This window comes from Mustela putorius, unplaced genomic scaffold (genome assembly GCF_011764305.1).
Source record: "Mustela putorius furo isolate JIRA1106 unplaced genomic scaffold, ASM1176430v1.1 tig00003896_pilon_pilon_pilon, whole genome shotgun sequence".
In the NCBI taxonomy this organism is placed as follows: domain Eukaryota; kingdom Metazoa; phylum Chordata; class Mammalia; order Carnivora; family Mustelidae; genus Mustela; species Mustela putorius.
In genome coordinates, this window is record NW_025422045.1 from 7,886,195 (window position 1) to 7,911,890 (window position 25,696).

At 40.0% G+C, this 25,696-nt stretch overlaps 1 protein-coding gene across 15 annotated transcripts in view; it reads right to left on the reverse strand.

The window, feature by feature from the left end:
• Window positions 1-25,696, reverse strand: part of CSNK1G1 (casein kinase 1 gamma 1) — a 192,554-nt gene that overhangs the window by 27,608 nt on the left and 139,250 nt on the right. For 10 of the 15 annotated variants that reach the window (XR_006602761.1, XR_006602759.1, XR_006602760.1 and 7 more), the window contains 6 exons: window positions 17,764-17,915; window positions 15,718-15,952; window positions 10,073-10,158; window positions 8,222-8,306; window positions 7,829-8,103; window positions 7,107-7,211 (listed from right to left, as the gene is read on the reverse strand). Coding sequence is in view for 11 of the 15 variants with exons in the window: in XM_045067413.1 (XP_044923348.1) it covers window positions 7,107-7,211; window positions 7,829-8,103; window positions 8,222-8,306; window positions 10,073-10,158; window positions 15,718-15,952; window positions 17,764-17,915 (938 nt within the window). In the remaining 4 variants the exon portion in view is untranslated. The remainder of the gene's footprint in view (window positions 1-7,106; window positions 7,212-7,828; window positions 8,104-8,221; window positions 8,307-10,072; window positions 10,159-15,717; window positions 15,953-17,763; window positions 17,916-25,696) is intronic. The other 5 variants (XR_199906.3, XM_004758719.3, XM_004758710.3 and 2 more) reach the window with 2 other exon arrangements.

Sequence of the window (25,696 nt, forward strand, 5' to 3'; positions counted from 1 at the left end):
GTGAACCTTGCTGAACCCGAAGCAGTACTCTGTCAAAGGAAAGCAATGGAGAATTAATCAGCTTTTGTTTTTTCTAAAGCTACTGGACTTTCAAAAGAATATATGAAGATATTCATTTTAGGAAGATCTCTGCCCATCTTGGCTAGTTAGCAATCTGGCTTAATCTGCCCTTTGGAAAAGCTATGCTTATAACAAGCTTCTTTCAGTAAGCATGTCAACACTAAGCCACACATACTTTTGTAAGGCTATACATTCCTTAAATCTAATCTCTTGGATTTGAGAACCACTCTTTTTTTTTTTTTAAAGATTTCATTTTTAAGTAGTCTCCAAATCCAACACAGAGCTCGAACTCACACCTCTACTGACTAAGCCAGCCAGGTATCCCTGAACCAACTCTTTGACGGGGGGGCACATCTTCAGAATTCAACATGATTTGATCCTTCTGAGTTTTACTGTTCATTTCTTCTGTGTTTAAAAGGTATTGAAGTAGTTTGAATATGGTTCTTCTAGAAGGATGAGGGGTCAACTTTTCTTTGACATTTGATTCATATTTTCTTGCCTAGTCAAACTTGAGAATTTTTTTTTAAAGATTTTATTTATTTATTTGACAGAGATCACAAGTAGGCAGAGAGGCAGGTAGAGAGAGAGAAGAGGAAGCAGACTCCCCGCTGAGCAGAGAGACCGATGTGGGGCTTGATCCCAGGACCCTGGGATCATGACCTGAGCCGAAGGCAGAGGCTTTAACCCACTGAGCCACCCAGGCCACCCCCCAACTTTTTTCAAAGATTTTATTTATTAGACAGAGATCACAAGTAGGCAGAGAGGCAGGTAGAGAGAGGAGGAAGCAGGAACTTGAGAATTTTTAAGTAAACAGTTCACCTCATAGAAAATGATAAAAATTCAGTTTTTTCCCTTAAACCTATCCTGTATATATAAAAATGAGTAAGTACTATTCAATATTATCATACTAGGATGCCATATCTGGCAGAGTTTAATAGTTCTAGATGGCTAGTCTGACTCTTTCTAACCTCAAAACAGATGCGTTCTCCCTAGCCTTCTAGGTCAAGTGTCCCTTCTTCATATGCCAGCAGAAAATCTACGTAACTATCAAAATTGCTGAACCACAGTAACATGTGTATAGCATTTACCTGAGTAAGGACTGTCACAGACTTAGATTGAGAAAGAACAAAAAGCACACTGCTGCATGCACATTCTAGTCAATGCAATATTCTATATTTAGCATGTTGAGCAAGCACACTGAATAAAACCTTCAACATTGCAATATACTGCACTCTAATACTAGCTCTCCGGATAATGGCAAGACTTACTTCCTGATCCCACTTGATCAGAGAATGCAAAGGGAAGCTTTGCCAGGTAGAAAGAGGCAGAACTATTTTTTACCCCCTTCCTGATGGATGGTAATGCAGAATTCTTTAAAGAAGAACCACAGCCATGGCAAGATTTGCCATCTTTGGATCTCCGAAAGGACAAATACCAAGGGGAAAATGACAGAAGGTTCCACTGGGAACTTTCTGAATAGATATAGCTTTCTCAGTATTTATTCTATCCAAACTCATGATTTAATTATAGTTGTCTAGCTGGGTGATACTTATATTAAAAAAGATTGTTCTTAAGCATCTGATACTAACATAGTTGTAAAAGACAGATCCAATATAGATGAATTTAAATACCATTTTTTGGGAACTGTATTTGGGATCTACTACTGGGAACCAAACAGTACTCAATTTGATACACCTACAATTTAGAACAGCAAAGCAAATTTTCCTGGAAAATTCTCATTGTAACGAGAACTAATACAATTGCCTGAGCTTACTCTGCAGCAAGACCTGCTGTGTTTTTTGAACACCGTTCTCCTTCAGTAGACAATGGAGCCCTACTCTGGCTGCCAATGGAGGCAGAATGGCTTTTTGTGGAAATAGAAAACAAGTAGGAAGAAAAGCTTACAATTTATTTTTCATGGAAGGTTAAATAAAAATCTGTATTTTAAATGAACATCTGACTTCATCTATGCTCCTCATCTGACAGATTCATTCATTCAAACAACTATTTATCAAGTATCTACTCCACACATTATTTTAGGTGTTAGGGAGACAGCAGTGAACAAAACAATAAAAATCTCTACCCTCACTTACAGGCTTACATCTGAGAAAACTAAGTGCCTCCCCCACTCCGGCCAAAGGTTAAATGTCCTATGGCCAAAGTCCTTGGGCTAAGCTAAAACCAAGTACTGAGCTCCTTTTCTTTCTCTTCCTACTCTAAGTATGGGACTAAACAGAGCCTATTAATCCCTAGGATCACTCTTCCACAACTCAAGAGCAGATTTACCCAGAATAAGGAGGTTCTGCTGGCACTAACCTCAATGTCATCTCCATGTTCTGATTTCCAAATATGTCACTATTGTTTTGTTTGTTTTTGAGAGCCCTCCTCTGCCTGCTAGCTAGCTGTCTTCAGCTAGAATATATACACTCCTAGTATTTGAAACTCAAGATGCCTTGATTCAAACTCCAAGTTAAGTTTCTCTTTCAACTTTCCTATTTCTAGTAATCGTACCACCTGCATCCAAATTATTGGGGCTTCAAAAATCTCCATAACAGCGCTGACTCATCCTTTTCCTTCAACCTTGACACACGTGTGGGCTGCCAAGTCTGGTAGCTCATAACTTTTTATCATTTCTCAGTTCTATTTCATTTTCACAACAATAGCCCATCCAGGCCCCTTTACCTCTGAAGGGGATGCCCTGTACTTTTATTGTCTCCAAGGTAGCTGCCAGGTTATAATCACCTTCTATGCACAAGACTGCTAAAGCGAAGTTTTGATCTTATCAGCCCTCTGTTCACTAACCTTTAGTACCTATTCCTTTCTGAAATTAAATACCAACTTTCCAGCCCAGCTTTCCAGGAACTTCATCAAATGTCTCCAAGATATTTTCCTAGCCTTGTCTCCCTTTATTCACACCATGTATTTTAGCAAAATGAACCTGACAACTTGTTGCTTATTTTTCCTTTTTGCTTGGAATGCCTCTTTCATTCCCACGTTACTCTTCCAAGAACACTTCAAATGCAGTTTCTTTCATGAAACTCTGTCATGCTCAGACTAGACGAAATGTCTCCTTATTCCGAAGTCTGATGATGGTAATTTGAAACTTGGGATACTTCTCTGTTCTGCCTTGGGTTATAGTTTTCTGGCTACTTGGCATATTTGCTTGTCAGTTTTTTGAGGGCAAGGATTCCCTACTTATTTTGGTAGCCCTAGGACATACTTTCACGGAGCAGGTTCTCAGTTAGACGTATTTAGTCAAAGTTGTTGAGAAAAAAGTTAGCTGCCCCTCAAATGAGAATAATACTTGTCAATATCTCTCAAAGAGAGACTTTACTTTCTTCTTTTGCTGATTTCAAAATTGAAAAGAATCAGCCTAAAAAAGAACACATACCGCTTTCAATTCCATGTAAGGGATCTATGTGACTACAATTTTTCTTAAAAAATAAAAGAACCCCCCCCCAAATATAACAACACAACCCTAAAGATGGAAAAAAGCAATGAGACCACATAGACACAGTGTAAAGGTAGAAGAGACACCAGAAATAATATTTGCCCATGGGGCACAGAACAGAAAGAATTCTACCCAGGATTCAGAAACCTGCTGGGAGTGGAGGTATAAAGTTGCATTAATGCGGGGACTTACGGTCCCTTAGCAGCCATGGGATACTAAAAACCCTTTGGCAGGGGGAGAGAATTTCAAGATTCAATTCCTCAAAAAGGAGCTTATTATTACTTTGCAAATGAGATTTCCTAATTACACCCTTCACTTAAAAGTACACAGAAAATTACTGTATTTTTACTCAGCTACCACGTATGACCATATTTTTCACCTTGGCGATCTAGGTTTTCAACATCTCTTTTTCCCACACTTTTTTTTTTTTTTAAGATTTTATTTATTTATTTGACAGACAGAGATCACAAGTAGGCAGAGAGGCAGGCAGAGAGGCAGGCAGAGAGATGGGGGAAGCAGGCTCCCCGCTGAGCAGAAAGCCAGATGTGGGGCTCAATCCCAGGATCCTGAAGAAAGAGGCTTTAACCAACAGAGCCACCCAGGCACCCCTCCCATACTTTTAAAATCCATTCAAAACAGCAATGTTGATTAAGAATTCACTGAAGCAGGAAAGACAAGGGAAACTAAAGGAAATACCTATTTTAGTTTGAAATATTCTGAAAACATGAGTGGGCAGATATGCTGATTATGCTGACTTCACTGACTTCTTAAATTATCTTTTTCTTTCCAAACTTTTTCTATTCAAACGCATTTTTCATTATAAGGTAATATAACTTCATCATAGAACAGTATGGAAAAATGTTAACCACAATATTATCAGTTTCAACACCACTTCTGTTAATACGTTGGCATTATCTTGTCTCACTGATTTTTTCATTTTCCCTTTCCCTCAGGGAAATCACGATGTATTTCTAATTTGTTCTCTGATTTCTTCACTCTACAAACTATAAACATTTTCAGGTTGCTACAAGTTTTCCTAAATATTGTTTTAAGTGGCTACATAATATTCTCCTGAATAAATGCACTGCGACTCACTTTACTATAACCCAGTTTATCTGATTAAAGACCCGAACTAGATCCATAACCATTCCCTTATAACTATATAGGTGGGTCATTTCTCAAACTTTGTTTAAAATTGCACTGCAACAATTTTATGCACATAACTTAATCTGTATTTTTGGTTGTTCTGTTACGATTCTCAGAAGTAAGATTTTTCTATCAGAGAGAACAGTAACGTCATCCAATTACCTTCTAGAAAATTTTAACAATTTGCAAAGTCCAGAGCAATGTAGGACAGCAGACAGTTTAACTGTGCACTTAGCTACACTTTTAACAAGGGAGGTCCAGGGAGAACAATCACAGAAGTCAACGATATTCTGTTGTCAAATCAGAAGTCAGACAAATTATAATTCTTTTTTTTTTTAAAAGATTTTATTTATTTATTTGACAGACGGAGATCACAAGCAGGCAGAGAGGCAGGCAGAGAGAGAGGAGGAAGCAGGCTCCCCGCCGAGCAGAGAGCCCGACGTGGGGCTCAATCCCAGGACCCCGAGATCATGATCTGAGCCGAAGGCAGCGGCTTAACCCACTGAGCCACCCAGGCGCCCCACAAATTATAATTCTTAGCCAACTATTTTGGTTAAAGCATATAACTACGGGGGTGCCTGGGTGGCTCAGTGGGTTGGGCCTCTGCCTTCGGCTCAGGTCGTGATCTCAAGGTCCTGGGATTGAGCCCCGCGTCAGGCTCTCTGCTCGGCGGGGAGCCTGCTTCCCCTTCTCTCTCTGCCTGCCTCTCTGCCTGCTTGTGATCTTTGTCTGTCAGATAAATAAATGAAATCTTTAAAAAAATAAATAAATAAAGCATATAACTATGGACCCACTAGTGTACACAATTTGCTAAACCCCATCTTTTTGCCTGTCTTCTCTGAGTTTTAGTTACTAAGACACAGATTTCCTTCCTTTATACTTTTTTTTCTTACCAAGCCACACATTTTGCTAAGAGTATGTACTTACAGTAAGTCTATCCATTATTTGTATGTGTATGTCACTGTACACATATGTGTTTGTACTTCTATATGCTATTTTTAATCTATGTGGTTCCATATGTACATCTGAGAGAAGTGTTTTTGCATTTTATTATAAAAAGATGTGTGAATATTAAAAAGTGAGGTCAATGGGGCGCCTGGGTGGTTCACTGGGTTAAAGCTTCTGCTTTCGGCTCAGGTCATGGTCTCAGGGTCCTGTGATCGAGCCCCGCATTGGGCTCTCTACTCGGCGGGGAGCCTGCTTCCTCCCTCTCTCTCTGCCTGCCTCTCTGCCTACTTCGGATCTCTGTCTGTCAAATAAATAAATAAAATCTTAAAAAAAAAAAGTGAGGTCAAGGGTGAGGAGAACAAGCTAATTTGATAGGCGATAATGTCTCAGTGTGCGTTTGTGTGCATATCTGCTTAATATCCTTTGCTTCTTTATCTACTGGGGTCCTGAAGTTTTCTCTTAGCAATATACAGGTGACCCTTAAACAACAATGGGGTTAGGGACACGGGCCAACATGAAGTTGAAAATCCCCATATAACTTTGACTCCCACGTAACTGCTGATAGGCTCCTGTTGACCAGAAGCCTTACCAATAACACAGCCAACAAACACGTTTTGTGTGTTATATGTACTATATACTGTACTTACAATAAAACTAGAGAAAAAAATGTTACTAGGAAAATTGTAAGAGAAAATACATTTACAGTACTGTACTATATTTACTGAAAAAAAAAAATCCGCATATAAGTAGACCACACAATTCAAACATGCGTTACTCAAAAGTCAACTGAATATGATATAAAGATGAAAGTCATAATTTTTACTGCCCAATAAGTGACCCCTTTCTTTCAATGTTGTCAAATCTGTTGATTTTTATGTGTCTGCCTCTTGCCTTTAGGCTAAGAGAAGCCTCTCATATAGAGCACTAGTTTCTCAAACAATATTAACACTGAAGGATGGATGACATGGCTTTCTGTGGAGTGGCCTAAAGCGAAGCTGAGTCTTCACTTAGGTCTATCTCAGATCTTGGCCAGCTCTAGAATTAACTTAGGGGCAGGGGCAGAGGGGTAAGAGAGGTGCCACTTTATGCCTAGATCAGCTAGAAGTCCAGATTACCCACTCTTCTTAATCAGCAAAAAACCCCCCCTCAGCATTGGCAAGAGTGCCACATTGGACTACATGCAGCTGAGACCCAAAACGGGCTACCCTGTTCACCCTGTATGTTCAGCTTTTTCAGACCTGTGGCAGACTCCCCTTTCAGCCAACAGACTTGGACAAGCCCAAATTCTTTAGACTGGATACTTATGTAAATTGCCTGGCCACATCTCTGCACCACTGCCTAGCCCCGAGGAATGCTGGAACATCGCACACCACTGAGAAATGGCAAGTTCTTTGTCTTTAATTTCAGTATATACACCGAAGCAGAGAAGCTGAAGAATTTCAGTTTTAGTGTTAGCCAAGAAGAGGGAGAATGTCTGAAACAAGGAAGGCCCAGCACGTACCTGATTTCGCAGAGGCGGCTGTGATGGCCGGTCCCTGTGCGTGTGGCTTTCTCGAGTTATTGCAGACGCGCCAGAATCTACGTGAACTGACCCTACTGGAGTAGGCTGGAAAGACAGAACAGAAAGTCAAATGGAAAACAGGTCCAAGCTAATGCCTTCGCAAAGGTGAGCATCATTCTAATTCTAATAAAAGAGTAGTGATTATTATTTTTAGCCACCAAGGGCAGTTTCCAGTCTTCTTTTGTTTATTTATCTGCAAAAGGGAGGCCGCTTGGTCCTCAAGAGTTCACTGGAGAGTAGCTTACCTTGGAAAATAAGGAAAACATCCTACAGTGATGTGTTAGCATGCTCTCAGGCACTGTGGACCCCTGGCCAAGAGAGCCAATTCAAGAGTTTCCTAAAGTTCTGGGTTCCACTCCTCCAGAAGTCAAGACCTTCACAGTTTACATAGCACCAGCGTCTGGATCACTCAACTGAAAGTTCTTCTTCAGAACTGGCTTTAGTTCTGATACCTTAGGACATACGGGGCATAATCTTAAAAACATAGGAAGGAGTTGCTCTTCCTTCCCAACTGCTATCTATGGCATCACCCTGAAAAGGCTGGCAAATGTGAAGTCTACAGTCAAAGGAATGTTTTTCTCATGGACTTAACCAGAAAGTCTGACATGTCAAGTGGTGAAGCAGCGCTGGTCTGAGGTGAGGACGTAAAAGTGGATACTTACAATAGGCCTCCCGACCCAATCGTAGGCATAGTCGAAGGTGTAGCCTTTCCTTTCAAAGAGGTCTGTGAAGAGTGTCCGTAAATACTCATAGTCAGGTTTTTCAAAGAAGTCTAATCGCCTGACATATCGCAGGTAGGTTGCCATCTCTTCTGTAGAAAAGAGGTGAAAGGCCATGTTCACGAGCTGAATGCTTCCCATGGCGAGAAGCGGACCAAGCCAAGAATATCTGGTGTTTTCTTTATGACCCAAATGAAAGTGATAAAACCTGTCTTGGTCTAAATGACAATAAAAGGACATGTGAGCGAGCACCCTCATCTAGAGATACCAAGTCATGGTCTCAACCTACTTCAAAGATTCAGGCACAGTGGCTGAATCATCCTTTTAGCATCCTACCTGGAAAGTTTTCACAGAGAGCTTCAATGGGAGTATTCCTTTTGGTGTCACCAATTTTTTGATATCTCTCTTTTAATGTATCAGCCTGTAGAGAAGAGAAAGAAAGTTATTTGGGAAGAGGTCCCAAGTATGGGTGGTGCAATATGTTTGGGGAGGCAATGGTTGTTTCAATCAAATTGGCAGGATGTGCTAGGCTCAGTCTTCTTTCTAATAAATAAGAAAGGTAGTAGAGATGATGTATTTAATATCTGCTCTGTTCTGGAAGGTTTTTCCTTGTAAGTATATTTAGTAGTCTCAGATAAACACCATCCAATGTAATGAAACGAGTTAACTAGAAGAAAGCAAAAATATTACATAGTGGTATTTTCAAAATTACAGAAGCTTAGTAATCTCCCATGGCCACAGGGGTTCAAAAGTGATTCAGCCTTCTCCTTCTTAGATCGGTTCTATGATAAGATAAAAAAAACTGCTAATCTAAGCGGGGGCAGACAGATAGCTGACTCCACAGAATATTTACTGGGAAGCTGAAGAGAAAAAAATAACAAGTAGTAGAAAAATATGCCTTTCTACAATGTGCTTCCAGAGGGAAAAGTGTTATCTATGACAGAGGCATGGCTAACAGACAGGTTTGATACAGGTCAGTGGCTCAAAGAAGCCAAGTCTGGTTTGCTCCGAATTATAGGCAGGCTCCTGGAGCTTGGATCAACAACGCGGTCTCAAGGGGGTCTCATGAGGCTCTCCCTAGCCTGCTGCACCCAGCTTTAAGCAACAGTGTTCTAAGGTAAGTTGGAGAAATTTTAGATCTACGACTGTCACTAAAATGATTCATGGATCGTGAGAACATTTCAAACAGTAACACACAAATGCATCGTGTGGCTATGTGAAGAGCAAAGAGAATGTGACACTCTGATAGCTACCAGTATCAATGACAAGATACACATGACCAGGAGAAGACTAGAAGGTATTAAAAGGGGAATTTAAGGGCAAAGTTTTACGTTTCAGGACAACAGCCTAGAAAGCATAGTGAGTGGATCCCTCTGTCCTTCTGGAGGGAGGCTCAGGGCATAGAGGCACCCAAAGCTACTGATTTTCTGTCCACACTAACATGTTGAAATAAATTACAACTCAAAAATATGTCTCACATTTAACTATCTAATGAGACTTAAAATGGGTTATCTGCTCCAACCAGCCAAAGGTACAAAGTAATTACAATGGTTATGATTATTATCAATAATTAACTTGAACACAAATGTACTCTACCAATACCTACCTAAGGAAGGCTATTTAAACTATATGCTTCATAAGGAACGACTATCATCTGCATAGGGATTTACTGAATAAAACACATGAACAGCAACATTAAGCCTGGATTTTTATTTTAATTCAGGTGGGTCCTTAGCTTATAGAGTTTGAACAAGTATTTTCCAGCTCTCCTTAGGGGTACACCCAGCCCTGCTGTCCTTGTTGGTAAAATGTGTAGCAGCTGCTGTCATCAATTTGTTCCAGAAATTCCCCAGCACACTGGGAACACTCTTTCTGCTACATAATGGTAGTGGAGGAGGAAAGTGACACAGAGAAAAGCAGCACTGCCAAGGCTGGGAGGGAACAAGGGAAGAGATTATGGGAAACCCCAAAACAAGGAAGAAGGATTCATAAGGGGAAAAGACAAATGTAGGCAAAACAGAGCTCCCAAAGCCCAGGGGAGCATTTATGATATGTAGACTGATATTGCCAGTCCCTGCTTCTTATCTCTGTTGCCAGCCCATCTTCTTACAGACATCGAGTCAGCAACCCCTCCATTAACAACTGAGTATTGAAACAAAGCCCTCCGCTGAGCACTTTCAAGGATACCTTGAGTCCTTGCCAGGGTAGGCTGCCTCGAAGGAAATACATGAACATATGGCCGAGGGCTTCCAAATCATCCCGCCGGCTTTGCTCTAAAAGGGAAGACAGATCACACATTATGTTTGCTGTTATTAAAGCAGAAAGGGGTTCAAAACCAAGTAATCCCTTCAGAAGCCCTTCTGTCTCTGGAAAGGCTCTGCTTACTCATTCTTTGTATATCTAAACCAGGAATAGTATTTTAGATCAAAACCAAAAAACACTGTGTACTTCCTTTGCTGTCACGGGCAAGTAAATAGCAAGGGAAAGGAGCAAATCCTAAACTAAAACCAAATCTGAATCACTAACTGGTGGGTAACCACCCTCAGTCACCAGGAAGGTGCTGTCACCTTCCTGAAAGTAAGATAATTAAAATGAAATGTTATTTTCAGTATATGGGCTACAGTTACTCTTTGGGTGACCATCACGGAAAATGAGAAGTAGATTAAGCAGCTGAAACTTTTAAATAGTCCATTCTGGCTAGGCCTGCAAAGACACAAGCTGCAGAATGCCTGGCATACCTGTCAAGTGCTTTTATTTCATCATAAAAATTAACACTTAAAATTTAGTTTGACATAAACAAACATGGATGTATGATCTCTCAGCTCCAATCCATTTGTACCATGTTCCATAGACACCTTAAGAAAACTTTAAAATGTATTACTTAAGGTGCCTATTATGGGCACATAAAACAGGATCCCCACATTCTGGGCACTTAACATATAAAACAAGTTGCTAGGTTTTTCCTTTCTTTTTCATTGGAAAGACTAAGATGGTAAAGAACCAAAGAATGCTTAACAAAAAACTGTTATTTCATCTCAGAAAACATCCTTATGTATTCTTGGGTTCTCAGACTGAATAGAAGTAGTACATGCCTCTACTCCTTATTTGTCAATTATGACTCATCTCAGACATCTAATGTATTTACTTTTCAGAATCAAGTTTAGGGCTTTATCATAAGAAATTAGAGAGAAAAGACTAAGTGGGTATTCTAGGCCCCATTATGCTTTCTTTGTACAGAAAAGAAAATCTAAGAGGCAGGGAAAGCTACTCAGCTCAAAATACAAAAGTACAACATGTTTAAGAGCTGCCTCCAATTATGGGAAATGTGCATGAAAAGAAGTGAATAGAACTCTACAGGGCATATGGGGAAAGAAAAGGCAACTTTCTAAATCATAGTTTGAAAACGTTTCTTGGCAAGGTGGTCGCTAATGGGAAAGGGAGGCACCCTGAAAAGATATATAACATAAACTTGAGTGGATGCACATCAATTGAAATAATCTTTAAAAGAATTAAATAAAAAAGCAAGGCCAAGAGAAGCTTTTGTCTACATGCTTGCCTGAGGTTTACAACAAATTTTATATATAACAGAAAACAAAAAGCTGTTAGACGAAAAGAGTTTGTTAACCGAACCTAAAGACATACAACAAAAAAGAAAGTACAAGCAGGGTGAGTTGAGGCCTCCCACAAAGCCCGGCAGATAGAGGAACCACACCCTGCAGTTTCTCATACTGTATCACACCTACTCATTGCCTTTCCATTTTTACATCTGCTTCCTCTATCAAGAGGCCCCTCTGTGATAAAAATTCACTGGACAAATGGTTGCACTTTTGCTAGTTGAACACTAGAGGGCAAAACTCACCACATTTTCAATACTGATCAGACTTCAGGGGAAAAGCCCAACTTCTCTCCACAGCAAAGCCCATTATAAAATGGTTTTGGTTTTTTAAACATCAAAACAAACAAACAGAAAACACACGTAAACCCACTGGCATATCTAATAAAGTGGTTTTCCAAATACTGAGCACCATGAACAGCAGCTGTGGAATATGGAATAATAGGAAGAGCAATGGCACCTGAGTCTGGGTTATCTAGCTCCTGGCCCACTCTTTCCATTAATTTGATCCATGTGAAATTAAGCATGGCTAAGTCACCTACTTTGGGCCCCAGTCCTCATCTGAAAATACACTGGTTGATTTAGATAATCTGAAAAGTCATTTTCCAGTTCTAAAATTATAAAGTCATTAATCTGTGGCAATTTGAGACAATAATTAATCTACGATAATTTAAGCCTTTCCAAAAAAAAAAAAAAGTGAAAACCAGAGTCATGCTTTGTTTCCATACTTTTTTGAAAACTCCACATTCATTGAATCCAGCATTTCCACATGCCCTCATCGTTTTTCATGAAGGATAATTCTCCCTTTCAAAGAAGAAAGGTTTTAAGTGTCCTGGGGCTGTCTTAGGGCCAGAAGGACACAATTCTTCCACACCATAAAAGCCTGCTCTCAACAATTCAGAAAGACATTTGGTTTTACATGGGTGACATCCCTGATTTTAGGTCAAATATTCTTTGCTGGAGGAAAGGGGCTAGGTGACCCAGTGTTCTGACCCTAATTTCAATTATTAAAAGAATACAAGATCAAAATTGGCTACCTTAATCAGCAGGAGGTGGCTAATCTGACAAGGTAACGTCAGGTTTAGGAGGATTCTTCCCTTGTTCTCCCTCACAAAATTAATAGGCAATTCTCTCCAAGTCATTTGAAGACACCCTTCTCTTTTTCTGTATTATTAAAAATAAGGATTCAAGTTCCTATGGAAACCTTTCTGCTTTGAGACCCCGACCAGAGTTTAAAGGGCATGTGACAGCCATCTATATGTATTCTCTGTAATATGGAGAGGACGAAATACAGTGACAGGTTCAATGTGACCTGGAAAACTCTGGAATTCAGGAAATTCAAGTTTGGAGAAAAACTCAAAGTTCCAGCAGGAATGGCCACACCAAGAGAAAGAACCCAGTCTAATGGCCATACATGCTTAAAACTTAGTCAAATAACTATCATTTAGAGACTTTGCTACCATGAGGCACTATGCTAAACACTTTATATATGTTATCTCTCAGAATCCTACAGTATAAGGCACTACTATCATACCCATTTCATAGATGAGATAAGTGAGGCCGAAGGAAGAAGGTTACTGGACCAAAATCACATAGCTTTAAGTGCAGGAGCCAGGATTTGCATCCCTTCTTTTTTTTTTAATTAAAAAAAAAAAAAGATTATTTATTTATTTAACAGAGAGATACACAGCAAGAGAAAGAACTCAAGCAGCAGGAGTGGGAGAGGGAGAAGCAGGCTTCCTTCTGAGCAGGGAGCCCGATGCAGGGCTTGACCCCAGGACCCTGGGATCACGACCCAAGTCGAAAGCAGACGCTTAACTGACTGGAACTCTGGAGTTCCAGGCGCCCCTGTATCCCTTCCTTTTTTTTTTTTTTAAACTCTCTAATTTTTATTTATTTATTTGACACAGAGAGAGACCACAAGCAGGCAGAGAGAGAGGAAGGGAAGCAGGCTCCCCGACGAGCAGAGAGCCCCATGTGGGGCTCGATCCCAGGACCCTGGGATCATGACCTGAGCCGAAACCAGAGGCTTTAACCCACTGAGGCACCCAGGCGCCCCGTATCCCTTCTTTTTAACCATTACCCTGCACCTCATACAAACATAACACAGATACCCATCTCTTTTCTCTTCTTGCCTTTCCTGACAAGAATAATAAAATCAGAACACAAATTGCTGTGCCTAGTAAGCAAGCATTGAAACAACTTCTAGAGTCTGTCAGTTAAACCAAATAATCATGACTTTACTATTTACAACAGTCTGTCTCTTAGTAAAAAGGAAGGAAGAGGGAATATTGAACACTATGCAAGAGACCTGTGTTACGTATATTACTCATTCAACCCACAAACACACCCTTGCGAAATATTACTCTCATTTTACAGATAAGTTTCAGGAAGATTAAGTAACTTCTCCAAAATGACACAGATAATAAGTGGCAGGGGACCTTCTGCTCTAATTTTAAAATATTACATTTAGGAGCGCCTGGGTGGCTCAGTCGTTAAGTGTCTGCCTTCAGTTCAGGTCATGATCCCAGGGTTCTGGGATCGAGTCCCACATCAGGCTCCCTGCTCAGTGGGAAACCTGCTTCTCCCTCTCCCTCTCTCCTGGCATGGGTTTCCTCTCTTGCTGTCTCTCTCTGTGTCAAATAAATAAATAAAATATTAAGAAAAAAAATTATACTTAGTTAATTGAAGATTTCCATATGGTTACTAAAAAAATCCTGACAACATTCATGATTTCAATTAAAGTTGTATCACTTTGTAATATGATTTTTACTCCTAACACCAGAATCCTCATCTGAATACCGCAGTTTACTCAACAAGACAACTTTGTAGCCATTTAGTCTTTAAAACACTTCTTAGTGTACAAAAATTCATTAATATTTAAACACCCACTATAATTAGCTATGTCTAGGAGTATGGAATCTGATAATATTGTTTACATGTCTACTCTCAAGAGTAGTGATTTTCAAACATATTTTTCAATCACTTTGGAACCTTTTCTTCAAACAGAATCTTCCATGGAAGCCCATATATAAAATAGATAAAAAGGGAAGCTTTTCTGGAGAAGCTAGTGAGGGGTCCAGGGCCTTGTCTATTTGGCCTTCCCACTGTTCCTTAGAGTTCTCTTTAAATACTCTTCCCTGGTTTAGTTCCTCTTTCAAGTAAGGCCTTCTGCCTTCATTAGCGGGTTTAGCAACATTTGTGCCCATTGTCTATCCTGAATACAATGCAAGATTCATACAGGTCCTTTCAGGACTGTCGTATAGGCAGTCATATATAAACACCAAATTAATCATCAGACTTAACTGAAATGTTACCATCTTTTTTTTTTTTAATTTTTTTAAAGATTTTATTTATTTATTTGACAGAGAGAAATCACAAGTAGATGGAGAGGCAGGCAGAGAGAGAGAGAGGGAAGCAGGCTCCCTGCTGAGCAGAGAGCCCGATGCGGGACTCAATCCCAGGACTCTGAGATCATGACCTGATCTGAAGGCAGCGGCTTAACCCACTGAGCCATCCAGGCGCCCTGAAATGTTACCATCTTAACACAAAAGTTCAAGTACCCACACTGCTGAGAAACTAAGTATCTGGAAACAGTATAAAGAATTAAAAATGTTTAAGTTGTCAACAGGATATTTAGGAAAGTCACTAACTTAACACCTTAGTTTTTCAAGTAAAAAATCACTTGCCTTGTGAAGCAATAAGAATCACAACTTGTAACGCACAATGGGGACAAAAGTATTATTGGAATAAAAAGTTATTTTAAGGGGCACCTGGGAGGCTCAATGGGTTGAGCCTGCCTTTGGCTTGGGTCATGATCTCAGGGTCCTGGAATCAAGCCCCACATAGGGCTATCTGCTTAGCAGGGAGCCTGCTTTCCCCTCTCTCTGCCTGCCTGCACTCTGTCTATTTGTGATCTCTGTCAAATAAATAAATAAACTCCTTAAAAATTAAAAAAAAAAAAGTTCTTTTAAGGGGGAGCCTGGGTGGCTTAGTCGTTAAGGGTCTGCCTTCAGCTCAGGTCATGATCCCAGGGTCCTGGGATCGAGCCCTGTGTCAGGCTCCCTGCTCAGAGGGGAGCCTGATTCTCCCTCTCCAGCTCTCTGCTGCTTGTGTTTCCTCTCTTGCTCTCTCAATCGCTGTCAAATAAATAAAATCTTAAAAAAAAAAAAGTTATTTTAAAGACCTGCCCATTTCATGGAGCAGAAAATAAACACACCTTTGCCAAGATGCGTGTTGATAGACATATATCTTGCAGTTCCAGTTAAACTTTTGTGCTCCCTGTAAGGTATGTGTTTTTTGGTTTCAGGGTCAATGTACTCCTTGGCTAGTCCAAAGTCTATAATGTGTATAACATGCTCTTTCTTATTGCCTTGTCGGCCAATCAGGAAGTTCTCTGGCTTCACATCTCGGTAAATGAGATTCTTTGAGTGCACATACTCCATTCGAGAAAGCTAAAAGAGAAAACACATCAATGAAAACATTCTAAAGAAGTTTATTGGGGAAAAAAAAACATCAAAACATTTTCATTTATCAGTCCAACGTTTTAACTACTGAAATGAAAATAAAACTTATTTCTTTTTCACTTCACTCTTATAAACCAGAAAATATATACAAATATATACATAACAAATATCGGGGCATCTGGGTGGGTCAGCTGGTTGAGTGACTGCCTTTGGCTCAGGTTATGATCCTGGAGTCTCAGGATTGAGTCCCACACCAGGCTCCCTGCTCAGCAGGGAGTCTGCTTCTCCTGCTGACCTTTCTCCCTCTCAAATAAATAAATAAAAATCTTTAAAAAAAATTGAGATAAATGAAAGTGGGATAGCACTATTCAGCTAAAATAATAATATACAGTTTTACCTCATAATGTTATAATTTATAAATGATAAATGGAATTAGGTGTTTTTAGGCTACTTCAGAAAGCACACATTTGAAGCAGAGGGGGTATAGCTCAGGGGTAGAGCATTTGACTGCAGAAAGCACACATTTGAGAGGCGAGAAGTATCCCCAGCCAGGATATCAGAATAGGTCGGTGCTCTGTGAAGATAGGTGCCACTGCCACATTCACCTCCTGCCCACACCTTCCTATCCTCAATCAGACGACTCCCCAACCTAATTCTTTCTGTTGCAAAAATATGGGAAGTAAGGTCCAGAGAAGTTAGTACTGGACTGATTTCCTAGAGCTAATTGGCAGCAGAGGTAGAAGTGCAGTTTTTATGTGAAAGTAAATAAAGCCCAAAATAATAATCATAAAATTACTTCAGAGGCACCTGGGTGGCTCAGTTGGTTAAGTAGCCAACTCTTGATTTCCACTTAGGTCATGATCTCAGGGTCCTGGGACCAAGCCCCACATTGTGCTCAGAGGGGAGACTGCTTGAGGAGTATCTCTCTCCCTCTGCCCTTCCGTCCCCTCCAACCCTGTGCATGTGCACTCACTCTCTCTGTCTCTAAAATAAATAATCTTTAAAAAAATAATTTCAAATTGCATTAAGTTTTATTTCTATGACACTTCTCTACTTAACATAGAAAGGGAAGCTCAGGCATTTGAATTTTGGACTCAAAAGTCAAGGTCAAGGTCAAATTTTTTTTTTTAAACATTTCAAAGCTTTTACTGTAAAGTGGGTGAGAGCATCACCATTTCAGACCATTAAAAATGCATTTGCATCCTTCCTCTGAGAGGGTGAGAAACTCCTCAAAGTTGAGAACTGCCTTAACTCTTGAACCGGCACTGGTATGCAATTTGGCTGGAATTGAGAGAGCTGTCTCTTCAGCTCTGCCAGTCTCTGTGAGAACTAGAGGCCAGGGAACTAAGACAGGTTCTTGGTCACAGCACTCTAGAATCTGATTGTTAGGGCAGTGGGTTACATCACCAATCCTTTCTTGGATGCAAGGTTGAGGGGAGAGGACAGAACCTTACAGCCATATGTTTAGAACCTAAAAATAAAACATCAAGGAAATTACTTGCATTTGTACAATTTCACCTAATCATCCTCTTTCTCCTCAATCTAAATTATAATGCTTCCACTTCAGTTAAGGGCAGGGTATTGCTCCAAGGTGCAAATTCTTAAAATAGAGTGCACAGAAGATGCAGTGTGACTTCTCTGGGTTAACCCTTTTTGCCCGGCCTGCTTCCTAGAATGCCATCAAGCATCTGAGTGTGCGTTCACTAGGTGTTACTATAGCCAGGAAAGCACTAAAAGGGTCACAAGGGTGTAGCTGGGGGACCTATATATCTTTCCGCAGAATAGTAATGCCAACTTACCAACTGGATGGCTATCATTAACACCGTCTTCAAAGTAAAAGTTCGGTCACAGAGGTCAAACAAATCCTCCAAGCTAGGGCCAAGGAGCTCCAGCACCATGGCATTATATTTCCCACATGGTCCAAAGTAATACACCTGTGGAAGACCTTCACCTGCAAGCAGAGGGGAAAAGGGGTACAGAGTGGGGGACACAAAACCCAAAATGTGAGATAGCTCCATCAGCACTGAGTAGAAATACAGAAAGCACAATTCGCGAGATTTCCATTTTCTTTCATAGTCCCTCCTGGAGAACCTAAACTGAGTAGAGCGGCTTCAAAGGGAACTAATAATGGGCAGGAAAGGCGAGCCACTGCACAATGGCCTCAAATAAGCAGCTATTTTATACCAGAGTGACAAAGGTATTTTCACTGCTGTATAAGACAGAGAATGGTCCCTGATCCATTAACTGGATCAGAGCATAAACTATTCTCCCCCAAGGAGGCCCGAAAGTGCACTGTCATAAAAGGTTCAAAAGACAGCTCACTGCGCTCAAAGCCAGCCCACCTGGCCCTGGTGCATTAGCCGGTTTCATCTGCGCTCCCTATGCTCACTGCCAATGCCATATGGGCTGTCTGCAGCTGCTGCCCCAAGGAGAACTCAGACTGAAGGGTTGAGGTCATAGAGGGTGCAGCCTGACCCTCTTCTCACAGGGAGTCTCTGTACTTTCCTGTTTTCTATCAGCTGGGGCAAAGCCAACACACAGGGTCTGGTTACTGTAAGTAATTTTGAAAGGAAAAGGAAGGGGGAAAAAAAAAGGCTGAGCTTTCCCCAGATTTGAAATTCATAGCTCTAAGATGCCAAAATTTAGACTTTCTCACCTAAGTGGCAACTTGTGAATGAATTTCCTCTCTAAAGTGTATTGTAAATATGAGGCATTCAGTAAATAAATGTTAAATGGCACCATGTGAATGGTGGATACGAACGAAGACTACAGAACATTTTAAAAATCTGGCCTCATAGAGCAGAAGCACTTCCATCTTACACGTTTATATATACCATGGTCTGCAGTTGCTTCTGCCTACAAGATTTTTAGACAACAAAGTTCTCTCCATCTCCCCATTCTCTTTCTATGTACAGGCGTGATACAAGCAGAGGGAATTCTCTCTGCCATAATCTGAATGCTTATACCCTCCCCACCCCCATCCTCAAATTCCTATGTTGGAAACCTAATGCCCAATGTGATGGTTTTAAGGGGGGGGGGGGGCTTTGGGAAGTGATTAGATCATGAGGGCAGAAACCTTGTGACTAAGAGTAGTGCCTTATACAAGAGAACCTACAGTGCTCCTTAATGCCTTCCACTGTGTGAGGACACAGCAGAAGGTCAGAAGATGGTCTCTGTCAGAACCTGACCAGGATGGCACCCTGATCTTGGACTTCTGATCACTGGAACTGTGAAAGAAAAAGACGTTTCTGACTTCATAAGCCACCCAATCTGTGGTACTTTGTTACAGCAGCCCAAATGGACTTAGACAATACCTACTACTTAATCTCTAGCCCAGTATGCTCATCCTTGTCCCCAGCATAAATCTTGTCTATCTGGAGTGGGTACGCTTCGTTGCTCTGACATCTATTTCATGACTCTTGCATGTACTGCTGCTACAATGTCTTTTGATCTATCTAGGTACAAAGCAACTCAAGTGTTCTAATATGTTCATCCCTAGCTCATATCATCGAATGTAGTATACTTTGCTCCTGCCAGCTCCATAAATATGCACTCAGTTGTCCTTGTGGTTGTTTTGATTCTCCCTCTCTAAAAGGAAACAAGATTTAATTTGAAGTGTCTTTTTTCCCCCTTGTTCTGAACTCATTTTTCAGTTTTATTTAAAATACACAAAACCTCATAGCTGTTCCCGATAAGTCCTGCTGAAAAATCCAAAGCAGACCACCACCGTAGACAGTCATTGCTTTTATTAATCAGACATATGGCAGACTGTAGTAGTTTGGGGATTTTTCAAATTTACATCCTATATAATAGTTTTTGATGTCACTAAAATTTGATTTTCCCAATATAAATATTATATTCTTCAAAACATTTTGTGGCAGATCTGTTAGTGGCCTGTCCAGTGTCCACAATCTCTTTATTTTTTTTTTAAGATTTTATTTATTTATCAGAGAGAGAGGGGGAGAGAGCGAGCACAGGCAGACAGAATGGCAGGCAGAGGCAGAGGGAGAAGCTGGCTCCCTGCTGAGCAAGGAGCCTGATGTGGGACTCGATCCCAGAACGCTGGAATCATGACCTGAACCGAAGGCAGCTGCTTAACCAACTGAGCCACCCAGGCGTCCCCACGATCTCCTTCTTACTTAATAACAAAATTTCTAATTATTGCGAAAAGCAATCTGCCCAGTTCTAGCTTTTCAACCTCCCTTGATAACAGGAATGACTAGTGAAACAGAAGCAGATGGTTCTAGAAAAGCTCTTTCATGGTAGCCAACTCAAATTGGAACTAGTCCCCCGCCCTTGACAATGGCTCAAGCCATCTAGAACCACTAGACACCTTGAGGATATCATAATGCCAAGAATGAACGGAACAAAAAGGAAAACATGAGTCCCTGATGGCTGTGAAGTAACCAATGCTGGACTTCCCTTCCCTCTGGACTCTAATTCAAAAGAAAAATCAATCTCTACCTCGACTGAACTGTTATTTAGATTTTCTCTCATAGCCAAATCTAATCCTAATTAATAAAATATTATTCTTTTAGTTGGTTAAACTGCAAATATGGGCACAATATCCTCCTTCTGAAGTACAAGCTAAAAGTCAGGCCTGCTTAGAAATAAAATACTGGGCTGGAACGCCGTCCATTTCATTATCAGTTAGGAAGGACGTTAGGTTTGAGGTTGGTGTAGAGAATAACTACCATGACTTCCAGTGCTTTGACGAAACCTCAGATGCGAGGCCTTCTGGCCAAGCGTCTGCGATTTCACGTTGTTGGAGCCTTCGTTGTATCCCTGGGGGTTGCAGCTTTCTATAAGTTTGCTGTGGCCGAACCAAGAAAGAATGCATATGCAGATTTCTACAGAAACTACGATTCCTTGAAAGATTTTGAGGAGATGAGGAGGGCTGGTATCTTTCAGAGTGCAAAGTGATTTTGGAATGTAAAGAATTTCTTTGGGTTGAGTTCAATTGAAGTTTGTCACTGATCTGTGTTCCTGAACTATGAAGCATGAATATTGGGTTATGGAATTGTCTTGATAAATAAACAACTAACACATACTTTGGACAAAAAAAAAAAAAAAAAAAGAAATAAAATACTGACATAATTTCCTATACTTGCTGCCAATACTTAAGGATCAGTTTAAATGAGACAAATAATCATCTTGTTCTTGACAATCTTTAGTATAACACATCTAGGCATCTCTTGTCAGACATTTCCATGTTTACAAAGAAGTCACAAAAGCACTCTGGATGATGTCTATAATTCTACATATGAGTTCTATCACTCCTAATTCCACCTAGTACCTTCAAAGATGTGAGGAGTTCCTGCTGGCTGCATTATTGCTCCTTGTATTAAATACCGAGACCTAACAATACTTTGGCAGGCTTCAGATACTCAGGACAACTCCTAGATTACTGAGTAGCTTGAAGCTTTTCTCAAAGATGGACTAAGTCCAAGATGCTACTGTAGAAAAAGGCTCAAGTCAGTCTTTGATCTATTCTGCTACCAACCCTGAAAATTCCTTCATGTCTGTTTTGTCGTCTATAAAGAAGGAAGCATTTAGACTGGTTTCCTTTTAAAACCAAAATTATGACAATAGCTAGGAATTCCTTCTAGCTACCATCTAGGTTCCTCTTTCTAAAGCCATAGAACCCCACATCCGGCTCCCTGCTCATCAGGGAGTCTGCTTCTTCCTCTCCCTCTGCCCATCCCCCTGCTTGTGTATATGCATGTTCTCAGTGTCGAATAAATAAATAAAATCTTAAAAAAAAACAAAACCATGAAAGACTTGTCTGTTTAGCTTATTAGGTATTACAGAATATGTGCCAAATATGAAAGTCTCTTTGGGAGACGTAGCCATAATTTATTAGAACTATCTGTACAGAAAGATACCCACGCAAGTTCCATTCTGTGCCTAGTGTTTCACATGACTGCCCATAAAGTGGCCAATGTTGGTGCTGAAAAACATAGATATAAGCCCACTAAGAAAATCTCTCTCTCTCTCTTTTTAAAGTCTATCTCTTTGATCAGAGATTAGCACACAGTAACGACTTAACCTGGGCTGAATTTCAATGAGAAATACTGTATATTCTATTTCACTGTTCTTCAACAGAGCCATGTTGAATTCATAGCTTAAGAAATTTTTAATCCATAAACATGATGCTGTGAACTCTTTAAGAAGACAAGGGATGAGGTCAGAGCCTTTAATGCAATAAGGTACTTCCTAGAAGTAAGTGTGAGGTAATGGGAACAAAGTGGGAGAGGTGGGCAAGGCAGATATGCACTGAATTCTTTGATCCATGGTATTTCAGAAGCTAAGTAGTTTCACAGTCTCTCATCTGCTCTGGAAATCAAGCATTAATTAAGATCTCCCTCTTAAACTGGTCAACTGCATAAAAGCCTGGAAATTAAAGAAGTAAATTCTGAGTTTTCGTCTCCTGAAAAATTTCTAATGGATTTCATCATATGCTATTTAGCCACAGGTTAAATCTCTTATAAACCCAAACTGCAAGGTTATATGTACCCTGTACATATTATCTTGTACATTTTTGCAGGGTAGTTTAAGACAGCTTTCCCATCCATCAATAACACATTCTTATAAATCCTGCTGGACAGGGGCACCTGAGTGGTTCAGTGGGTTGAGCCTCTGCCTTCCGCTCAGGTCATGATCTCAAGGTCCTGGGATCAAGCCCCACATCAGGCTCTCTGCTCAGCAGGGAGCCTGCTTCCCCCTCTCTCTCTGCCTGCTGCTCTACCTGCTTGTGATCTCTCTCTTGTCAAATAAGTAAATAAAATCTTTAAAAAAAAAAAATCCTGCTGGACACGCAGCTCACACACATATCAAGTTGCACAGAACAGGAAGTGAGGTTTACCACATGACAGCTAATTTTCAGTCTGTCATAAATTTAACTTGGGTTAAACACACTAAATCAAAGATAATGGCTTCTTTATCATCCAAGCTGTTAGCTAAAAAGATTCCATAATGCATTATGAACAGTGTAACTACTCTAAGTAGAGATATTTTTAAAAAGCACATCAGGCTTAGAACTGAAATAGAACCACCTCAAAGCTTTTGGCAATTTGATCACATTATTGCCTAATAATTAGCCTTTCATTCTTTTTGAAAAACTAAATTATCTAGCTGTGAAGCAAGTTCAAGTAAGTCCCATACCTACATTAATATCTGGATATAAAAAAACACATATATTAATATTTCTGTAGAAAATAAGTATATGTTGGTAATGACTGTCATCTAAAGTCAGGACCAGAGAAAACCTTTAAGGACATAATAACCTTGGCAATTCCCGTTTCTTTTTGTTTATACAGCTGGATTTTTTAATTCTTACAGAAAACAGGACAGTTTTTCTCCAACACTTAATTGTCCCACAGTAGTATCTTCTAGCACAACTACTAAATGTTCTTTAGTATTTGTGAGAGATTACGGAATTACTGTTTACATGTGAAATTATCATCAGGATTGATCATCAGGATATTAAGGATATTAAGCAAGTCCACTTAACAAGAAAGCAGAAAGAATAGGGAAATAAACAGGATTATATTCCATAGGAAGAAGTAAAGGGGGAAAATAAAAGCATAGCCTTTTTTTTTTTTTTTAAGATTTTATTTATTTATTTGATAGAGAGATATCGGTAGGCAGAGAGATAGGCAGAGAGAGATGGAGAAGCAGGCTCCCTGCTTGCGGAGCAGAGAGCCCGATACGAGGCTTGATCCCAGGACCCTGAGATCATGACCTGAGCCAAAGGCAGAGGCTTAACCCACTGAGCCACCCAGGCACCCCAAAAGCATAGCCTTTAAAACTCAAAAACTAACTCTAAGAAAACAATGCATCACAAAGATGAAACAATACATGTGTTTCCCTTTTCTCATTTCTCTGACTCTGAAAAATGCCTGCTTATAGTATGAACAAGTTCATATGAATCTACTCAAAATGCCAGCTTAACAACAACAACAACAACAAAACAAAACAAAACAGCTAGACCCAGAATTAAGCAACAGGATTACTTTGTCTTGTAATGAAAAATGTTTTATAATCATCTTGTTCACAGGCCGCTTGGGAATTTGAGTATTGCTAGACATATGCTGCTAACATGAGCTCAAATCTGTATGGTGGGAGAAGAGAAGGTGAGGAAAGGCAAGAGAAGACAAATAAGCTCATATTTCTGAGCCACAAAAATTGAGCTTTTACGGTTTCTCTATTTTACACACACACACACACACACACACACACACACAAACACACACACCCCTACCAAGGCCTTAAGCCTCAAAGCATGGTCAAAGTTTTATTTATCCAAAGGAGCCAGGAAAGAAAGCCAAAGTTAGGAGAAGAGATTTCTTCTGTAATAGATAGCATCTAAGATAAAAACCATTTAAAAGTGTGCTGTATATTGGGGTTGGGTGGGGGTGGGGGATCTTCTGTCTTTCCAAAAAGACTAATTGAGTTCAGAACTGGTAAAAACTTACAGGATAAAAACCCAGTCTCTGAAAAATTTCTACTTTCTTTAGTATTGCATTCACAGTTTCTGTGATTAAGTTATAGATGCAGAACATCTATTGAGTTTCAAAAGCTAAAAAGAGAAATCAAATTCATAATACACACCTGAGCAATAATAACTACAAAATTAAGAACGTTCTAGCAAGCACTTAAAAGGAATGAAAGAAAAAAAATGAGGTCACTCAAGAACAGTGAACTCCTTCTAGACAATCCTGCCCCACTCCTCTTACACATTTTGTCCATGTGTCTGTCTTCCTTACTAACAGAAGACTGTCTGAATGCAGTGACTACTACCATGTGTTAATTATGTTTGCATGTCAGAGCCTAGCATTGGCCCAAACATATGGCAGATGAGGGCAGGATAAATATTAAGTAAATAAATAAAAACAATTCAATGAAATGCCACGTGAGTTTTCTATTTGGAATGCATAATACCTATACCTCAAAATGCTAAAATGTATATATACAGAACAAAACAACTTCATCAGATTTTAAACATGTGGGACATGCTAACACAGTTGATACTTCTGAGTAGTTCTTGTTTGTTTTTCATAGGAATGACATTTTTTAAAAGAATGCTTTGTTGGGCAAGCTACCACTATGAAGATTCCAGTAATGCAGAGTTGTAGTATCTCTACATTGGCTCTCTTTTCTGTATATTTTTCCATGATGGTTTTACATGTATTTGCAGTTTTACAGTTTTACCTTGCTGTTCCCACATATGGGACCCTATGTAAAACTATTCATTTTAGTTAACAGCACCAAAAGCTACACATAAACAATGGTCCATGTCTTCCCCGCTCTCAAAAAAGCACCTGCCCATCCAAACAGGTTAAATGACCAATATAATGAGTTATCTGAGTTGTCTAATGTGCAAAGGCAGTCTGATGACATGTTCCTATCCCTTATTTTCCCACTCTATTCATTTATAGACAAGTTCTTTACTTTGATCCAGGCTAACTTGGAATTACATGGTCTTTTCTTTACTTAACTAGCCCTCTTCCATTTCACTTGAACCTCACAGTCATTCTGTGAAGAAAACAGGAAAATACTAATAAATTCCACTTTGCATATGGGATGGAGACCCTAAGAGATGTTGTGTGACCTTTCCTAGGTAAAAGAATGCCCAAGTAACACAAACAGATCTCTCGACTCCAGATTAGCCGCTCTCCAGATTTATGTGGCTGTTGAAGTTACTTTCTATTGTCCCCTACCTCTTCCAAA